Source organism: Canis lupus, chromosome 7 (genome assembly GCF_003254725.2).
Source record: "Canis lupus dingo isolate Sandy chromosome 7, ASM325472v2, whole genome shotgun sequence".
Taxonomy (NCBI): domain Eukaryota; kingdom Metazoa; phylum Chordata; class Mammalia; order Carnivora; family Canidae; genus Canis; species Canis lupus.
In genome coordinates, this window is record NC_064249.1 from 5,606,637 (window position 1) to 5,626,383 (window position 19,747).

The 19,747-nt window shown below is 49.7% G+C and overlaps 1 protein-coding gene and 1 long non-coding RNA gene across 2 annotated transcripts; one reads left to right on the plus strand and one right to left on the minus strand.

Moving 5' to 3' along the window:
* Window positions 1–1,843: 1,843 nt before the first annotated feature.
* IL10 (interleukin 10) lies at window positions 1,844–6,450 on the minus strand. The gene is made up of 5 exons (XM_025429742.3): window positions 5,958–6,450; window positions 5,068–5,127; window positions 4,652–4,804; window positions 3,657–3,722; window positions 1,844–2,648 (listed from the first exon to the last, which is right to left on the minus strand). The coding sequence occupies exons 1-5, from the start codon at window positions 6,123–6,125 to the stop codon at window positions 2,556–2,558; spliced, it is 540 nt and encodes a 179-aa protein (XP_025285527.1). The 5' UTR covers window positions 6,126–6,450; the 3' UTR covers window positions 1,844–2,555.
* On the plus strand, window positions 4,105–18,503 carry LOC112648301 (uncharacterized). The gene is made up of 4 exons (XR_003128898.3): window positions 4,105–4,798; window positions 4,981–5,405; window positions 12,728–13,011; window positions 17,010–18,503. It is a non-coding gene; the product is annotated as an uncharacterized LOC112648301 (long non-coding RNA).
* The last annotated feature ends 1,244 nt before the right edge of the window (window positions 18,504–19,747 follow it).

The following is a 19,747-nucleotide window of genomic DNA, read 5'->3' on the forward strand; positions in this document are numbered from 1 at the left end:
ACAGAGCTCTTTATTCTAAGTTCTTAGAAGGGTGTAGTAGTTGAAAAAATATGTCCACCGACTCTTTGAGACTCCTCCCTTCAAAAGGTGGATTCTACTTTATCTCCCCTTCAATATGGGCTATACTTGCCAACTCTCTTCTAACAAACAGAATGTGCCAGAAGTGTGAGATTTCTGAGATTAAGTCAAAAAGATACCGTGACTTCCTCCTTGCTCTCTCTCAGATCATTGGCCCTGGGGAAGACAGCTGCTGTGTGGCGAAGACATTCAAGAAGCCCTACAGAAAGGCCCATGCAGCAAGAAGCCAAGGCATCTTGCCAACAGCCACGTAGGTGTGCCATATTGGATGAGACTTGTCCAGCCCCAGCCAAGCTTCGGATGACTGCAGCCCTGGCTGTCATTTTGCCTGCAACCTCATTAGAGACCCTGAACCAGAACCCACAGTTGTCACTCTCAGATTCCTGACCCACAGAAGAAGACAAGAACGTGTGTTGCTTTAAGCTGCTAAACTTGGGGGACATCACCAGATAATTAATACCGAGGGGAAAAAGGAGAGGCATTTTATAGTTTTCTCAGTTCTCCATTCTCCCTACCACCCACGGGGCCAGGCCATACCCTCATGTCTGAGCATCTGCTGCCTCTTACGGGAGACCACAATAATAATCCCATACCCTATGGCTGACATGTACAGAACTAGCACCGGCTGGCTCAAAATAAGTGCTCAGTAAACTGTGACTGTTGTCAACATCTCATCGGCTGTGTGGCTTCTCTAGGTGAGCTTCTGTGTCTTGGTTTCAGATGCCCACTTCCTTTACCTGAGGTGCCAACCTCAACCTTAGGTTAGTACGCATTGCCCAACAGAGAACCCTAACGGCCTCAAACCTCACAGCTTCTCCAGTATAGACAGCCTTGGCGTAGAGAGCCTCAGATCTTCTGCTTGCCTCCTTTCTTAACCTTAACCTTTCATCTCAGAATTTCAGCTTTGATGCTTCCCACTTCCTTCCTAGGGTTACTTTAACTGAAGTGAGTCAGGTTTTACTGAAAAACTGACCACAGCCTGTTAGCCCCCAGCCTCCCCCAGACCAGGGCTGCCTGAGCAGAGTGTGAGGGTGATCTGTGTTTACTCAGACCAGTTTCCCTCTCTCTCCTCCAAGTCACGGGGCCCTGAGTAGGGCTTCCCCAGCCACTATGCCCCTCCCAACAGACCGCAGTCAGAAGCCAATCTCGTATTGGTCTGGTGGCTGAAGGAGGGAGCAGAGGGCATGACAGCACTTGGATCCTTGGGTGTTCTATCAAGTGGGCTCATCTGTTTGTGTTCTACTCTATTGAGTGGGCCTCTGATCTCAGCTCCAGGAGAATTTGGTAGGAGTTTTGGGGTGTGCGTATCAATAACCACCAAACACTTCTAGGGACCATCTCCATGTTAGCTCCTCATCTGAATTTTCACAACAACCCAGGTAAATTAGTATTCACCTAAAACCCAGGCCATACCCTCAAAGAAACAAAGACCAAGAAACACTAGAAAAGTCGTCTCCCGGTCTTTCTAATGCTGGTATCCGAAGAAACTCAACCTTAGTCTTGAAAACCAGCATGATCTTTTAGAGTTTAAGGATAATGTCTTAAAGGACTGAGTTTATAGGAAGACTATGGCGTCTGTACTATAGGCTTTTGAAGTGAAAATACAGTTTTTGCCTCTGATCAGATTTGGAGCTTACCTCTTCTTGGGGAGAGGGTAGCTGGCTTTCTTTCTCTGGAATGCAGAATTCATTTATCTGCTTTCTTCTATCTTGGAAATGTTGATGGAGCAATTTTAGTCACACAGAAGTCAACTGACACCATAACATGATTTTAATGATTCACTTATTTATTAAAAATTAAAATCTGCTATGAAAACAGACAAACAATGTAACATTCCCAGAGGAATTAAATTGCTTCTAGTTAAAACTGAGTTCTATTAGAACCAACTTTAAGTTGTTATAAATAACAAGCAGGCCACAGCTTTCAAGAATGAAGTGGTTGGGGAATGAGGTCAAGGGAATCCCTCTGAGCCACTGGAATATTAATTATCTTACCCTTCCTGAGAGGATAAGAGTCTTTATAACAATCTAGGAGCCCCAGACCCTGGGACAAGAGAAATTATAGGGAGGTCAGGGAAAATAGCTCCACAGCTATACAGTATGGTCAGGCTTGGAATGGAAGCTTCGGTAGGCTCCCCAAGAAACACTTTTTTTTCTTATAATTTCTCTTAAAATACTCAAATACCATAGGGTATCACCCTATGAGAACAGCTTACACTCAGGTGAAAAAAATAAATACTGAAAAAAAATTATAATATTGGGCTTCTTTCTAAGTAGTTCACAGAGAAGCTCAGTAAATAAATACAAATGGGAGTTGAGGTATCAGAGTAATAAATATTCTAAGAGAGAGGTATGACGGGGTTCTCCAAGCAGTTGGTCGGCTCTCCTACATCCCGGGATGGTATTTTGCAGATCTCCAATTCATGTCCTAGAGTCGAGAAGAGTTGCCATCCTGGGTGTTTTGTTCTCCAGCACGTTTCAGATTTTCATCCTCATTGTCATGTAGGTTTCTATGTAGTTGATGAAGATGTCAAACTCACTCATGGCTTTGTAGACACCTTTCTCCTGGAGCTGTGTAGGGAGATAGGAAACGTGACGTGAAAGCCCCATCTGAGTGAGTAGACGGGTCCCTGGCTTGGGTGGGTGTGACCCTGGGGCCCAGATGGGTCCCTGACTTGGGTGGGTGTGATCCCGGCGCCCCGGGCGCCACACTGGCTCTCGTGTATGGGGAGGTGAAGGATGGACCCAGGCAACCCGAGGGTGCACCCAGTGCCTTGGGAGAGGCGATGCGGGGTTGGCCTAAAAAGCGTGGCTAGCGAGTGGCAAGAGGAACTGTCACTTTGTAGAGCGCAGTCCTTAGCAATTTAAAATTGATGCCTTAACAGTTTTAAAGGTCGTGTGCTCACATGACGCTTATTCAGAATTTGGAGAAAAGACAGTAGAGGAACCACGTTGAAAGTGGGACAGTGAGGGGAGGAAAGGACCCTTTGATGGTTATGCTCATCCATCGGCGGGGGGAGCAGGCCCTGCCCGGGGCCCAGGCCTGCAGCCAGGGCTCAGCCCCGCAGAGGGCGGAGGCCGCCTGTTCTGGGAAGAGGGTGCGGGGGGTTGCGGACAGTGGGACGCGTGAAACCCCACTTGATCTGAGAGCCCACGTTCGGAGGCAGCCCGGCAGGTGTGAACGGCAGCTGGAAAGGGAGTAGGGCCCGAGCCCGATCGCCGGGGGGGCTGCCTCCTGCTCAGAGTTTTGGGGTGCCCAGGCCGAAGCCCTGGGTGTGTGTGCACGCTTGCGTGCTGCCTTCCGGCACGTGTGGCTCTAGCCTAGATTCCCAACAGGCTCCTTTCTGTTTCCTTTGTCACTCTCGCCAGCATCTGGCTCAGCCCACAGGCCTGCAAAGCGGGGAACAGTCATTTCGAAAGCCCCAAAGACACTTCACAGAAAACAAATAGAAGCGAGGCAGCAGCTCCTCGCTCACACCGGCCGCCGGTTCCCACAGCCCCTGGGGGGAGGACAGCGTCCCTGGGCACCTGCGCCCGGGCCGGGACAAGGCGGCGCCAGTCCCTGGGGCGGCCACTCACCTTACTAAATGCGCTCTTCACCTGCTCCACCGCCTTGCTCTTATTCTCACAGGGCAGAAATCGGTGCTGTGGGGGGAAAGGGAAAGTGTTAATGCCACGGCTCCCAGCTCCCGTGTCCCTGGCACTTGGGGGACAGCTGGGGACCTGAAAAAGGGCCCAGACTCATCTTGGATACCTAACCCTCCCCAGGCCCCCCGGCAGCAACTTCGGGAGCCCTGAGCCCTGTGTCACCCTTGCCCACTAGACAGAGAAGAAATAGCCCAGGGAGGTGACAAGTGCTTCTCCAGAAGCCACTCTGCGAGCTCTGCAAAGCTTGCATGAAAGCCCAGGAGCTGGAGCTTGGAGCCTCCTCCCCAGTGACAAGTGCTGAGCCAGCGCGCTGTCCCCTCCCGCTTTCCAGTCCCTCCTCCTCGTGGGCTCCAGCCACCAGCACCCTTTGTGGGTCCCTGAGCGCTAGAGGTGCAGCGTGGGCATGCAGACCAAGGCCTTTGGTGGGCCCGTCCTAAAACCAGACCAGCTCCTTCCCCCCTTGGAGAAGGCGGGGGAGCGGCCGGGGTTCGTCCAGTGGGGAATCCTTTGCAGACCCCACTGCAGTCCGGGGGCGAGGGGCCCCCTGGCCCTACAATGCCCCGCTCCAGAGCTCTGCCTTCAAAAGGTGGAGGCCGAGGGGGAAGTGGGGTTTCTTCTCCACGGGACCCTGCCTGCCAGCGGCCCCTTTTGCAGGGTCCACAGGGGACAGAGGAACCCCGGGAATGAAGAGTGGGGCCCCTTTCACCGAGGGAGAGGGGAGTAGCTAATAACCCACAAATGACTCACAAATAACAGGAAAGCTGTTTGCAAACATGTAAATGCCTCGCCGCCTCCCCCACTCCTCGCTTAGAGAGAGCGATGAGCAAGCGATGGAGCTGCAGCCGCTGCCGGCCTGCCCTGGCCCTGAGCGGAGGTTCTGGAAGGCCCGGGAGCCACCAGCCGCAGGGGAAGAACTCTGCACTCACACAGCGTCGCAGCCTCAGCCTGAGGGTCTTGAGCTTCTCTCCCAGGGAGTTCACGTGGTTCTTGATGTCTGGGTCGTGGTTCTCAGCCCGGGGCATCACCTCCTCCAAGTAAAACTGGATCATCTCCGACAGGGCTTGGCAACCCAGGTAACTCTAAAGGCAAGAGCGTTGGGGGGGGGGGAAGGGGGGGTGACTGGGCGGAAGAGCTGCTGCCCTAGCTTGAGAGGACAGCTTTGTCCCCAGGGACCTTTCTTAACCAGCCACCTCCCCCCAGGACAGCCCTTTGGCTGTGTGCTGAGTTAAGATCTTTCCACTTCTCCTTTTCAAAGCAAAGGAAGCGGACCCAGCTCCCAGCGGCCTCCCTGCTCTGAGTCACGCTGCTGCCTCCCCTCCCGCACACCCAGCCGGGCTCTCACCTTAAAGTCCTCCAGCAGGGACCCGGTCAGCAGTATGTTGTCCAGCTTGTCCTTCATTTGCTGCAAGAAGAACAAAAGGAGAATGAGCCGGAGGACGGAGGAAATGTCTTTTCCGATGCCCTCTTATTTATAGAGCTTCTGATGTTTCATCAGCGCAGCCTGGCCCCAAAAAATGGAAAGGAGATTTTCAACACAGGACATTCAATAGCGCTGGAACCCTTAGTTCAATCGGGTCATTTCCCCGAGGATCCAGTTGTTTTTTTAAAAAAGGCTGCCGGGCGTTGGAACCACGAGAAGCTTGCCTGGGTGCCGGTGTCCTCTCTGCAGAGCCCGATCAGGTTGGAAGGGTCCACCCGGGCCCACCCACCCCTCAGTGGTCCTGGCTTTTCTTTCTCCCTGCTGCAGACCCCCAGCTGCAGCTTTGAAAGCTGTCTGGAGGTGGGAAGCATCTCCTAATGCAGGCTTCCCCCCTGCAAGGCGCTTTCCCAAACCAGCAGGCTTCCAGGTTCTGGAAATGCACTCCCTGGAGACCCTATATGTTTTCCCCGCCACAAGGGATGGGGAGTGCATTGTCACCTTCAGGCAGACCCTTCATGACTTCTCCCAGCCAACTGAGCTCCAGAGAAATCTTAAAAAAAGTTGCTAAGCATAGGAGTCCTAGTGCATCTCCCCGGGAGGTGGCATTTTCTGCACATTTGCTGCATCACCCGGGCTTAGCTTAACTCACTGAACCTATGGCTTGACCTGGGACTCTTTTAAGAATTTAAGTTTGAAGGAAGTGAATGCTGGAGAGGGAGGTGGACAAGAAGGAAGATTCTTAGAGCTCTAGCAGGATGCCTGGTGGAGGCAGTGCCAGCAAGGAAGGAAGGACAGGAAGGCATCATACTCACAAAGAAAGTCTTCACCCTCCCGAAGGCAGCTCGGAGCTCTCGGAGCATGTGGGGCAGGCTGGCTGGGAAGTGGGTGCAGTCGTCCTCAGGTAGGGTGCTCTGGTGTCGGCTGGCTCCCACCCCGGCCAGGAGGACCAGGCAGCAACAGAGCAGTGCTGGGCTGGGCATGGCGAAGCTCTGCCTTCTGAAGAGTCGGCCTTGTGGTTTGGTTTTGCAAGAGCAAGCCCCTGATGTGTAGACCTTCACCTACTGTGTCCCCCTTTTATAGTGTGGGTGCGGTGAGGCCTCCCCATTCATAAAAAGCCACAGAGTCACAAATTTCCTGGCAAACGTTTTCTTGTTTTCTTCTCATTAAACCCCTCCCTTCTCAAACTTTGCATTATTTAACTTTTTAAGGTTCTTCGCTTTTTTGCACTGTAAGCAAAAGGGATTGTTGAACAATGAACTTTTGCATTACAGCTATTTTAGGATGAGCTACCTCTCTCTCTGTTTTAAAATAACTTTCCAGCTTTTCTTAACAAAAAAAAAAAAAAAAAAAGTTGATTTCCTGGGGTGAACAGCTGTTCTGTGCATAGAGGCCAGCAGTTGTGGGTTCTATGCGCGTGTTCCTAGGTCACAGTGACGTGGACAAATTGGCCGTTCCAGAATGCACTGAGATTGAGAAATAATTGGATCCCCTCCCCAACCTGGATTGAACACCCAAGGCTTTTCCTTGCTGAACTGGGAAGAGCCTCAGTTTCCCCAAGTGAGAACCGGGGTGAGTTAAATATCCTCATAGATCCCTCTGGTTCTTGCATTTTATGTTCCAAGGTGGTCCCTTGCAGAGGCCAGCTTCCCACTGGCTGTCCCAGTACTTTGGGAAAGTTCGTGAGAGTGGTCCATACTTCTTGATAGCTTGGCACCTGCCGGTCACTGTGACCCTTATCATCTCCATTTTACAGTGAGCAAACTGAGGTACAGAGATGCTAAGTAACCTGCACAAGGTTACATGGGTGCTGAGTGAGAGGGTCAGACTTTGCACCCAGGCCTGCCTGACAGTAGGGCCATGCTCCTTACTCTGTCTACACGGTCCCCAGGGTGTAGAATGATAAGGTTTAGATTGAAGAGTCCTCATGGTTTCTTTTAGTTGTGAGCTTCTGTGGTTGGACACTTAAGCTTGAAAGATGGGGGGTGAGGGAAACAGGAATAATAAGGAAGTTAAGTCAGGATTCCATGAAGACTGGACTGCAGGCCCCCCCCCCCCCCGCTTTTTTTTTCTCTTACCTGTCCCTTCCCTCCTTCCGAAGAAGTCTTAGCCATCTGGTCTTGGATTTGCACATGTGATGTGTGTGTGTTTGAGGGTGGGCAGGTACGGTAGGCAGGTGCAGTGAGGAAAGTTGCTCTACCTCTAATAAGGAAAGGAGAGGGGGAGTGACACCCCCTCTTCAGATATCTGGAAAGTCTCTGGGGGTCCCTTGATGTACCTTGACCTTCTCCTTCTATAGGAGCTTTTCTTACCTCCCCAGTGAAGACAGTAACTAGGAAGAGCACTGACCTGGTCTCTGTCCTGACTCTGTCAGTCTTTAAACCTCAGGGAAAGTCGCTTGACTTTCCATCTGTCCCAAGAGGGCAACAGAGTACCTGCCCTCCTGCCTGCCAGGGTCCTTTGGGCTTCACAGGGGAGGGGCTCGGGAAAGTGACAAGTGGACTCAGATACAGGGTTGTCACCAGTGTTTCTGTTATTTCGTTGCCCTCCTGTGTCAGCCCTAGGACACCTCAGATGGTACTGCATCCTGAGCCTGCCCCATTGCTCTCACTGTGCCAGAGCAAATGGGGCAGACGTACTGGGGCCAGGCCAACCTGGAATGGGCCTGGGGGAAGAAATGACAGGGTCCAGCTCCAACCTGTGGGTACACCTTGTGGGTCAGGATCAGGGGGGCCATGGCCTCCCCTTCCAATACTTTGGGGAATGTCAGTGCAAAAACCTAAGAATTGTGAAGGGAGAAAAGAACCTTTTAGAAACAAGAGTGAAGCTAACACAGGAATTTTTGCTCTTGCTGATTTACCCTGGGCTTATTGAATATTACTGCCAGGATGCAGAGAAAAGAGGTGAGGAGCTGAGTTTTCACCCCTCTACCCTTGTACTTCCCTCTTGTCTTCTGGGTTTCCTGGGCTGTGCCTGCTTTCGCCCATCGGGCTGACTGCCTTTCTGAGTTGGGTGTTCTGGGTGCAGACTTAGCACGGAGGGAGTCAGGCCAGAGGCATCAAACCCCAGGCAAGGATCTGAGGCCCTTCTCCCTGACCCATGCAGCACAGACCCCTCCTATCTTTCTCTGCCACCACGCCCTGTTCTTGCCTCCACTGCTAAACCTACCATCTGACATTGCTGTCACCTTATGTGCACACCTTGCCTCCCCCCAGTCAGCTGTGAGCTCCCTGAAGTAGGATGTTGTTTTATTATTCTGTGTACCTGATACCAAGCATAGGGTCTGGTCGATGGAGGAAGGTGCTAGCTCTACAGCTTTCTCTTTTCTTTTTGCTCTACAGCATAGCAGAGTACATGATGAGCCTGTACAGGCTGGAGGAAGTAACATGAAGGAGGCTGGTCTGGGCACAGGCAGGCACTCGGATAGATAGGGAAGCAGCTCAGGGAGCCAGGCCAGCATCTTTTCCACTGTCTTCTTATAACTTGAGATAAGTGTGTAAATGCACACACACAAATATGCACATGTGCAAGATGGCAGGAGGAAGGGAGGCGGGCCAAAACCATTTCTGCCTTTCTTTAATGCATAAGCCATTAGGTAGGGTGAGGTACAGGAGCATGTAGCCAATTACTTCAAACCATTTGTTGAATAGTTGATCTTTCCCCCGCTGATTTGAAGTCATGGTCCTCTCCCATCTCAAAATTTCAGAATCTAAATGATCAAAGGTAACCACGGCAAATTTTTTGACGCAATTCCTTACATAACAAATGGAGATACCAATATCTTTCCTACCAGCACAGAGGGTTGACATCAGGCTGATAGAAGAAAACAGGGATGAACATTTTGAGGAAAGTTAAGAGCCTCTGCTTTTATATTGACAAAACCATGAGAATAGTAAACGTGGGCATCATTCTATATCTCAAGGCTGTGACGATATTCATTCATTTGAAAAGTCTGGTCATAGGATCCATCAGGAAAAGTCTCAAACTCATAGTCACATCTGAGACGTAAATGTCAGCAGTCTGCCCGGCATAGGAAGTTTGAGTTTGGGTTTTAGTACAAGGGAAGAGCCCTTGTAGGGGAGGAAGTGAGAGACCGGGCACCTACGGATGGTAGAGTGTCGGTCTGGGCACCATTTTGTTCTGTGGATTTCCAGAGGACTCGACTGCCGCTGATCACTGTGAGCTCCATGGGGGTAAATGGCCTGAGTCTAGTCTTCCCTCAAGTCCAGATGCTTAGCAGGGATCTATGAGATGATCACGAAATTGAATTTAAATGACTTTCTCCAGTGAGGAATCTCTGGGGAATCAGAGGAAGGTTGTGGGATAGGAAATCAATTTGCCTTTCCACCCCTGCTCCAGAATATTCCCGAATTTCTGCATTCAACTGCAAATGAAAGAAAATCTGATTAATCGTGGCTTAAAAAAGAAAAGGGTATTATTTTTTGGCCTCACTTAACATGAAGTCAGAGGCAGGCAGTCTGAGGCCGGTAGAGCACTCGTCATCTAGAACCTGCTTTTTCTTGTCTTCCTGCTCTCCTCTCTGTTGTTGCAAGATGTCAGGGAGAAGGGACGTAGGTAAAGTCTTAAGGCATGTCAACCCAGGAGATCCTAACAGTCTTTCCAGAATAGACTCTCCTCAGTGAGTTTCACTAGTTTAGCTGCAGAGGGGTCCAGGCAGATGAGCACTATAAGCATGTGTGTGTGTGTGTGTGTGTGTGTGTGTGTGTGTGTGCACTGTGTAAATACATTGTGAGAGTCCTATCTAAGGGCACAAGAACTCATAAGGAATCTTCTCCCAGCTACCCCTGTGCTCAGCAAAATGGCAGGCTTCCTGGCATCATTGCTCTGCACGTTGCTGAACTTCTACAGCTCAGACCCAAGAGGAAGGAGCTGCTCTCTGGGGGTCCACTGGAGCCACAAATGGAAGGCTAAGGAATGGGGGCTTGCCAGACCCAGGGTTCAACTAGCTTGCCTGGCAACAGGGCCACTCGGGAGGGAGCAACGGGTTGGTGATACAGGCAGAGAAGATGGGATGGCCCCCACCCAGGATAGGCAAATGATGGTCCTGATGAAGAGTCTTCTTGGGACTTGGCTTCTACTCACTCATTCATAGTTCTTAGTTTAGGGCTGATAATGGGAGTTTCTTTTCTTCCCATTTGGGACATCTAGTATGTACAATGGTTTTCTCAGCTCGAAATTTCTAGTATTCCCTTGAATAACCTTCCTTAGCATCCTGGACAGAAACTTCCTCAGCCACTATGCCGCAATAGGCCTGTTCAACAGCACAGAGGCTGACAGCAAAACCCCAAGTGTGGCTGGGCAAGGGGTCTTGGGTGACAGGGCTCTGTGGCACTGTCCTCCTCTGGGCTTCTCTGACTTTGGCCTTGTGGCTGGAGTGCTTCAGAATATGAGCCAGGTGGATTAGAAGTTTCAAAGAGCCCAAGTAGGGGCCACCCCTAGGGCAAATCAAGCAAGGGTTATGCAAACTGGATTGGGCGCCTGTCCTAGGATCGTGGCCGGCAGACACTGCAAACCACAGCGGAAGGGCTGATCTTTGGACAGCCAACGTGGAATTCCCCTTTGTGCAACTGGGGCACCAAATCAAGCAATTCGGATTTTCCTTAGGGGACAGACACTGTGATCTGTGACTTCTCATATGAGAAATTTGGCGTACGGGGGCCAGGACACCAGGTGTTGGAGCCTTTGCCACCCGGAGGACACAGCTGTTTTTGCTCTGTCTGCATGACTACCGGGGATAACTAGTGTAGGTACTAGAGTCCTAGTGTAGTTATTATCACTACTAGTGTGGAAGAGCTGTGCAGGCGCACAGGGTCCCATTCTTAGAAGGGCTCTTACTCAGCTGTTCCTGCCTTGAGATTCTTAGTAATTGTTGAGCGAGTGGCCCCCAATTTATATAGCTGGTTCTGTAGAGGAGGCTGAAATCATGTCCATTCCCTGGTCTCACCTTCACCTTGTGTTCCCTAATGTAGTAGATGACATCACCATCTAACCCAACGTACAAGCTAGAAACCTAGAAATAACTTGCTGGTTCCCTCCTCTCCCTTGCCAATCATGACCAATGTATTAGAAGGCGCTCCTGACTTTCTTTCTTTCTTTCTTTCTTTCTTTCTTTCTTTCTTTCTTTCTTTCTTTCTTTCTTTCTTTCTTTCTTTCTTCTTTCTTTCTTTCTTCTTTCTTTCTTTCTTTCTTTCTTTCTTTCTTTCTTTCTTTCTTTCTTTCTTTCTTCTTCTTCTTCTTCTTCTTCTTCTTCTTCTTCTTCTTCTTCTCCTTCCTTCCTTCCTTCCTTCCTTCCTTCCTTCCTTCCTTCCTTCCTCCCTTCCTTCCTTCTTCTCAGATTTTATTTATTTATTTGAGACAGTGAAGTGGGTGGTGAGGAGCAGAGGGAGAGGAAGAAGCAGACTCCCTGATGAGCAGGGAGCCCGACATGGGGTTCAATCCTGGGACTCTGGGATCACAACCTGAGCCGAAGGCAAATGCTTAACCATCTGAGCTCCCAGGCACCCCTGGGTGCTCCGGATTTTTCTTCACAAACATCTTCCTAATCTGCTGACTTTTTTCCAATTCCATCAGCAGCAGCAACAACTGTCTGATTCAAATCTAATCTAATCTCTCCTGGGCTTTAAAATAAAGGCCTAATTGATATTCTAATATCTATTTTCCAAATTGCTCTCTACTTGGTAGGTAGAGTGATTATTTGCAAGCAACAATCTGATCATGACTCTCCTATTTAAACCCTTCTTTGGCTTCCCATTTTCTTTCTTGGTAAAATACTCACATTATTCACACTGTCTACGACTCCTTTATCATCTGACCCTTCTTCTGCCTCAAATTTCAGCGCTCCTCACTTCCCTCTGCCCTCTAGCCTCATTGGCTTTCCTCTTTTTTTTTTTTTATTTTCAAATAATCCATGCTTTCTCTCTTACTACAGAGCCTTTGCACATATAGTTCCCCCTTTCTGGATTGTTCTTCCCCTTTTCTTTATCCTTCAGTTCTCAGCTCAGATGTTACTTCCTCAAATGAGTTCTTCTTTATTTCCAGTTGGATTTTCTGGGTATATCTTCTCATAACACCTTGCTCCTTTCCTTTACAGTACTCACACCAGTTTATAGTTATACGTGGCTTTGTGACCATTTGACTGAGCTCCATCCTTGCCATCACACTGTCCTCCCCAGGGCAGGGCCCTCTCTGTTTTTGGTTATCATTATTTGCCTAGTGCTTGGCACAATTCTGGGCACATCCAAGGTCCATGCTAAACATCTGTGGACTGAGTGACTGAGTATGTGCTTCCTAAACTTTTGGTAGCTATAACTGGCTGCATTTGTCTTCCATCTCATAGAAAGTAGAGGATGAATTCACTTGGGGAAGCAACTACCCTCACAAACTATTATGCCTGTTCCCATTTGGCTGTTAGTTTTGAAAAATCAATCTCGCCACTAATCAACACTCTTCCAGGCAAGTGTTAACCAAATCCCTCGCGGTTCCGGAGTGTTTAAAATATCCTCTGTCATAGGGTGTCAGAAGAAGAACCTTAACCAGCACGTAATCCGTCTCTCTCATTTTACAGATGCACAAACCGAGGACCAAAGAAGAGACTTTCCTAGGGACAAGAAATAGTAATGGCAAAGGTGGAATCTGATGTCAATTCTCTTCTGGTTGTTCTTCTCCAATCAGCACCTAATTCCTTGACTCAGATGAGCATTAATAACTCTCAACTCTCAGGGCCAGCACCAACGACTAGAGGGCGCTAAGACGTGAGCCCTGTGTGGAGTTGCAATGGTGAGAAGTCAAAAGTCATGGAAATGAGTTTCCATTTACAAAGCTATCGTGAATCTATTACGTGCCTGTGAGGTATGTAGCCCTGCACTGGCGAAGTGGCGATGGGGAGAAGGGTTGCTTAGGTACTTTTGTCCCAGGGAAATACTGGAAGCTTTAGAATATTTGCAGACAGAAAAGGGTTTCTATGGTATTTTACCTCTGAGACGGGACTGCAGTAGTGTTCAAAGGCATAGTTTGGCATTCCTTCCCACCAAGGAACCCCTCAAATACCATCTCTCTCCAGAAACCTGATTCAAGAGAGCAGAGAATTGAGTATTTCCCTTCATCTTGCTGGCTCTGATTTTTTTTTATCTCCAAAACAAGTCCCTGACTCTAAAGCCTCAGCCCCATTCCACATATTTTTGATGTGTGCTTTAGATGCACATCTGTATCACATGTGTGAAGAGCCAGATGCTTTCTCCATCCTGGTTCCATGCCACTTCTGCGGTGACTATGCCATTTACATGAATCCTTAGGTAATAAACTCTTTGGGGAAGGGAGCAGGAGGGTGCCACCGTGTCCAGTGTGGTCTAGTTTCACTAAGTCCCCTGTTCTCAAGCTGTTTGGATTCAAGACCCCTTAACATTCTTCAAAATTGTTGAAGATCCCAAAGAGCTTTTACTTATGTGGATTCCATCTATCGATATTTCTTGTATTAGTAACGACAATGGAGAAATTAAAAATATCTATTTATGACTTTTAAAGTAATAATAAAGACTACATGTTAACATAAATAACATATTCTGTGAGAAAAAGCTATGTTTTCCAAATCAGAACGCATTTGGTGAGAAGAGCGACATCGTTTGACATTTGTTCCAAATATTTTCAAATATCTGGTTTAAAAGAAGAGTTTGTCTTCTTACAACTGTTTCTACACTCAATCCGTGGCAATCTGCTGTTTAGTTGGAAGTGTATGAAGAAAATCCAGCCTCTTGTACCTTGTACTTGAGGGGGTCCTTGGACCACCTTTTGAGAATCACTGGCTTAAGTGTTTTAACTAAAATCTCTGGGTGAGGATGAGTGGGAGGAGGGTGATCAAAGTTTGGCCTCAGAGGAAGATGTGGGGGATACCAACAGGTCACCTGCCCTGGTCGGAGAAAGGAGAAGCCCACTGCTTCATAGTTGTCTTTCTTATTCAGAGTTTCCGAATAGCCAGTGTGGTCCTCCAGTGCAGCAGCTCCTGTGAACATCAATGTATGTCATGGAAGCTGAAGTGCCTCACACGCAGTGTTTGTGGTTTCAAGTCAGAACTCACGGGAGTTTTGGGGCTGATCTGCAGTGCCCTACTGATTACCGTAAATCCCCTTCTCCAAGGGGCCCCAGGTCTAGGACCAGCTCATAGGGGCTGGGTGCAGTCAGGGGGCACGGGGCTAGTAGAGGGACTCCACTGTGGGCTTATTTGGGGTTCGACTTTCCACTTCCACTTTTAGTTCTTCTCTCTCTTTCTGCCTCTCTCTGCTTTCTCTTTGGTTAGCTTGTGCTTTCTCAGTTTTCAGAACCAACTGAAAATAACATCAGATGTTTTCCAGTCTGCTGGTCGGGATTTATCCAATCAAAACAATAGATTTTACTTTCCAGTCTCTTCTCACTCCCTGCAGGGTTGAGCGGCATCTATGATCAGTGGGCTTTCTCTGATCTGGCTAATTTAGAAATCACTTTAGCAAGGTGGGCACCCTCTTAGGAACTGGGTCAGACGTTGTGGGTTCAAATCAAAGCGCGATGACTAGCCGCCCATCTGACTGTGGGAGACTCTTTATAGAATGAGTGGAAGAAGAATTTCTCTTTTTCACAGAGCTAGACTAAGAACTCCCAAGGCCCTCTCAGATGCTTCAACCTTCAAAAATAGTTTTAAAATAACATATCACTGAACTGTAAAATGTATTTAAGAAAGCCCTACAAGGTTCTGATACTTTTGATGTATCAATGCTTTTGCAATTCTATCAACACTTTAAAAATATATATATTGTTCTTTCAAAAAATTAAGGAGAACCTGTTTATGCCTTGGCTTTTGGGTGATCTCAGACTGTTCCTGGGAGTAAGGTCAGGAGTCTCAAGCAGGAGATTAGATATAAATCGGGATCAAGTGGTTGATTGATGGGTTTCAGGGTTCCCCGATTGGCCAGGGATTGTGCACTCACACTTCTCTTACACGGTACATGCTGTCACATACTTCCTCATACAGCAAAGGTTGGGTCTTTGTCAGCAAAACACACGTCTTCCCCACTTCGCCACACCCCACACCCGTGGGTCCAAGTGGTGGGTTCCTGGAAACGACACGATGCACCCTGCCTTTTGGGCTAGTCTTTGCAGTGGGGTGTGATCGGTTGAGTGTGTGGGTCCCAGGTCAGACTAGAGGTGCCACCCAGCTCTGCCCCTTCCTGTCCATGGCACCTCTCGTGCCGCAGCATCCACAGCTGGAGATGGTAACTGGCACTGCAGGGTTGTCATAAGGGTTGAATGAAATGGTGCATGTACACAAGGGCATCATGAGTGCCTGGCATGTAACGAGTAGTCAGTGCATCTGAGTTGCGGTTGTTGCTGCTCTTCCGTGGGCGTGCTCAGCTGCTAGGGCCAGGGATATCTCTTCAGGGACCTGCCTCAGAACAGGACTAGGTTCTCTGTCCCAGTATTCCGGGGATGGTACAGAAATGTCAATCCAAGTAGAAAGAGCTCTGGCTCCGGTGTCCAGGAGAAAGTCTACCAGCCCTGGGCCTCCACTGTGAGATCCTGGACCTGTCCCCTTCCATCCTTTGGCCTTGCTTTCTGCATCCATAAGTGGGGGGGGGGGGTAGACAGAACTATTTTTCCTTTTAAAGGTTATTTATTTATTTATTTATTTATTTCAGAATGAGAGAGAGAGAGAGAACAAGCAGGTGGAGGGGCAGAGGGAGAGGGAGTGCTGAGCAGGGAACCCGACGTGGGGCTCGATCCCAGGGCCCCAGGATCATGCCCTGAGCCCAAAGCAGACACTTAACCGACAGAGCCCCCCAGCAGGGGCCCCAGAGTTCTTTTCCTAGGATGCTTTCCTTCCTGGAGGGAGCCAGCGGGCGCCAGGCCCTGGCTCTGGGTCCGAGCTCTAGGCAGGCCTGGGAGCGCCCTTCGGTAAGAGAGCCCGAGCCCTTTCCCCGGGCGGCCCTGTGTGTGTTCACCTGTATTTCCTTCTCGCAATCCTAGCCCCAGCCTTCTTGAGGTTGCAGTTTCATTGTGAGTCAGGGCTGCTGAGAGCAGTGGAAAGCCGAGGGGCCTCTGCCTGGCGGGGAGGACGTGATGCTGCCTTTTCCTCAAGAGCGCGGTTGGCGGGGGGACGTCGGGGGCGTGGGAGGGAGGTGATCACCTTCAGGAAGCGCATTTTCACATTGACTGTGTCTGGGAGGAAAGAATATTACTGGAAAGCCCTCGAGGTCACTTCACAGGTCTTTCAGAAGGGCCTGCACGCTCCCCGGCACTAAAATGTCTGTGCCATTTGGGTACCTGCTGTGAGGCAGGTGGCGCTAGGAGGGAGGGAATGCTCCATCCTTGTCCATCCTTGTCCCCTGCCCGGGGTGTGGGGGGGAACCTTGGCTCCTGGACCTGGGGAGGTGACCCTGGGGCTGAGGCCGGGCCAGGCACAGTGGGGCCGGCGGGGCCGGTGGGCCCAGTGCTGCTCAGCCACCACAGGCCTGGAGACAAAGAGCCGAGGCCCTCCAGCCCTCGGCTGGGTCTCACAGGGGACAAGCAAGGAGGGGGGTCAGATTTAGAGAAGCCGGGAGGAAGCTATCTAAGAAAAGCTGGGATCCCTTAGGTGTGCTGACCCCAGAGGCTGAGTTCTGCATGGGGCCGGGGGTGACCTGGCGCAGGGAGGAAGGTGCATGGGTCATCGGGAGCTCTCGGCCAAGCTGGGCAGAAGGTTTCAATAGAGGGGCTTCGATTTGGGGTGTCAGGCGAGGGTCCCCTTGCAGGGGAAGGTGGACAGACACCTCCCTGAGAGAGATCCCAGGGAGAGGGAGTACCGGGCGATAGAGGGTGACCCGAGATCGCTTTCTCTATTTCAGATGTTGCCCAAAGCTGGTCAACTGCGCAGCGAGAGAGCCGAACCCTCCTTAGACGGCCAACAAGCACAGGAAGATTCGGGGAGCATCATCATCAGGGAAACGCAAATCAAACCCACCCCGAGCTAGCACCTCACACCGGTCAGCACGGCTAGTACTGAAAAGACAAGAAATAACCAGGGTTGGCGAGGCCGGGGAGAGAAAGGACCCTCCGTGCGCTGCTGCTGGGAATGCAAAACGGGTGCCGCCACGATAGAAGGCAGTGTGGAAGTTCCTCAAAAAACTAAAAATAGGACTAGCATATGATCCAGCGATCCTGTTTCTGGGTATTTATCTGAAGAAAACAGAACTAACTTGAAAAGATCTGTGCACTCCATGTTCAGTGCAGCATTATTTGCAAGAGCCAAGATACAGAAACTACCCAAGTGTCCAGTGTCCGTTGAACGGATAAAGAAAAGGTGCTATATATGTATTATTCAGGCCTTAAAAAAATGAAATCTCGCCATTTGTGACGACATGGGTGGACTCTCGGGACATTATGCTAAGTGCAATAAGTCAGACAGAAAGCCAATACCAAAAAAAAGAAAAAGAAAAAGGAAAAAGAAAGAGAAAAAGAAAAGAAAGCCAATACCTTACAATCTCACTTATATGTGGAATAAAAACAAAACCAACCCGCCCCCCCAAACCCAAGCTCGTAGATACAGAAAACAGATTGGTGATTGCCAATGATGGGGGGGTGGGGAGGCAGGTGAAATGGGTGAAGGGAGTCAAAATGTACAAGCTTCCAGTTATAAAATAAATAAATCACACACACACACACATAATACACAGCATGGGGCATATGGTGACTAATATTGTATTAACGTTTATGGTCACAGATGGTAATTAGGTTTATTGTGGTGACCATTTCTCAGCATATACAAATGTTGATTCCCCATGTTAATAGACTTGAAATTAACATAATATTGTATGTAATTATGTTTCGATTAACAAAGAAGAAACTAAAAAAAGAAAAGAAAAAAAGAAACTATCGTTGATACATCTTGTAGACCCCAGCTCCCAAAAACCTGAACTGAAGTTGGTGCTATTTATATAGAATACCCCAGTTGCATCGTAGGCTACCAACAAAGCCGCATTTATAAAATGAGTATCTAGGGAGACATTGTTCCAGGTTCCGAAAAATGACTCAAGCATCTGTATATAAGCCGAAAGCTGCCTGCACTGAGGTGAGCAAACATGTACCCAGTCAAGGGAGCTGCAAGGTCCTCCTGTGTGTTGGGGAGAGGTGCTGACGGGGCTTGGGCCTGGGGATGGGGAAGAAGGAGGAGAACAGGACATCCTTAGTGGGATGTCACCGGCCAGCTGGCTTTGACATAGCTCTGTCATTGGCATCCAGGACCCCACCTATGCTTCCACCAAGGGAACCCTATCATAGATAATAATATTATTATTAATAAAAATAAAAATAATAGCCACCTCCTGGATATGAAAAGAAAATAGGCTGAATGCTTGTCTCAGTGCCTGGCATATCGTGAGGACGCAGTGACTCTTACCTGGCCATCCGTGGCTTCCAGTGGGACTACTGTGTCACTACGCTACAGTTACTACAACCACCAGGGCCACTGTTGTCAGCACAGCTCTGACTGTTGATGCCACTGCAATCTCCTTTTCCCTCCTGGGGCCCCTGCAATGACTTTGAACACCCAAAGGATGGTGCGAGTGGAGGAAGAGTTGGTCTCCTCTCTGAGCCCATCCTGCACCTTGCAGGGGATGGGAGGGGGCTGCAGGGTACGAAAGAGGCAGGGCCCCCGAGGAGGCAGATGGGGGGGAGCAGGGCACAGGGGCTTCTGGTCACTCTAACCACAGCTGGGGCTTCTGTTTCATTTCATGTAAAATCAGAGGGCTTTTGAGAAAACTGGAGGAGAGGGGGAGGGCCTGGGTTGCACCTTGGAGGCCACATAGGCCAAAAAGGTTGCTCCTATCTTGGCCACAGTGGCGGGGAAGTTGAGGTTGAGGTGCTGGGGCAGTGCGGCTGAGATCTGGGGTTGCAGAAATGGTGTGAGGGGGGCTGAGTTCTTCGCGTCGACCCCACCCTTGGTCCCCTGTACTTCCCCTCCAGCCAAGCTAAAGGGCACGTGAAGGTTCAGCTAGAGCTGCCGGTTCCTGTCATTACTTTTCTAAAGACAACAAGGTTAACTCTTTATGAGCATTGTTCCCTCGGACCCCCGCCCACCAGAGAACAGACTGCATTCCTTAATTCGTTTTGGATTTTTCCAGACCATAGGCCCATCTTCCTAGTGCAGCCATGTCAACACCCAACTCCTACTTGTACGAATGTCCAGAGCAGAATCCAGCCATCCGAGCTCAGTATGCACACTCCCGAATGTCTTTGCAGCCTTCTGGCCCCCAGATTTTCGGCCCCGGGTCTTGACCTGAACAAGAGGGCTCTCCCCTGTGCTCAGAACACAACCTGTTCTCTCACAACAACTTTGCCTCAGTAGCTCATGGTTTAGGGACCCGCAGTGGCCGTACCCCCCACCTTCCATCCAGCAGAGTCCTTCAGTGTCACCACCTCCGGGAGCCTTTCTTCACCAAGCTCATCCCACAGAGCTTTCTTGCTTTTTCCAAAACGTTCCAGCGCTTGTGACCCTACATGGCCCTAAGTACTTGGTGCACACCACCCAGGGCTGTGAGGCATCCTCTGTGTTTGTCCACATGTGTGCGCACGCACACGTCATCCA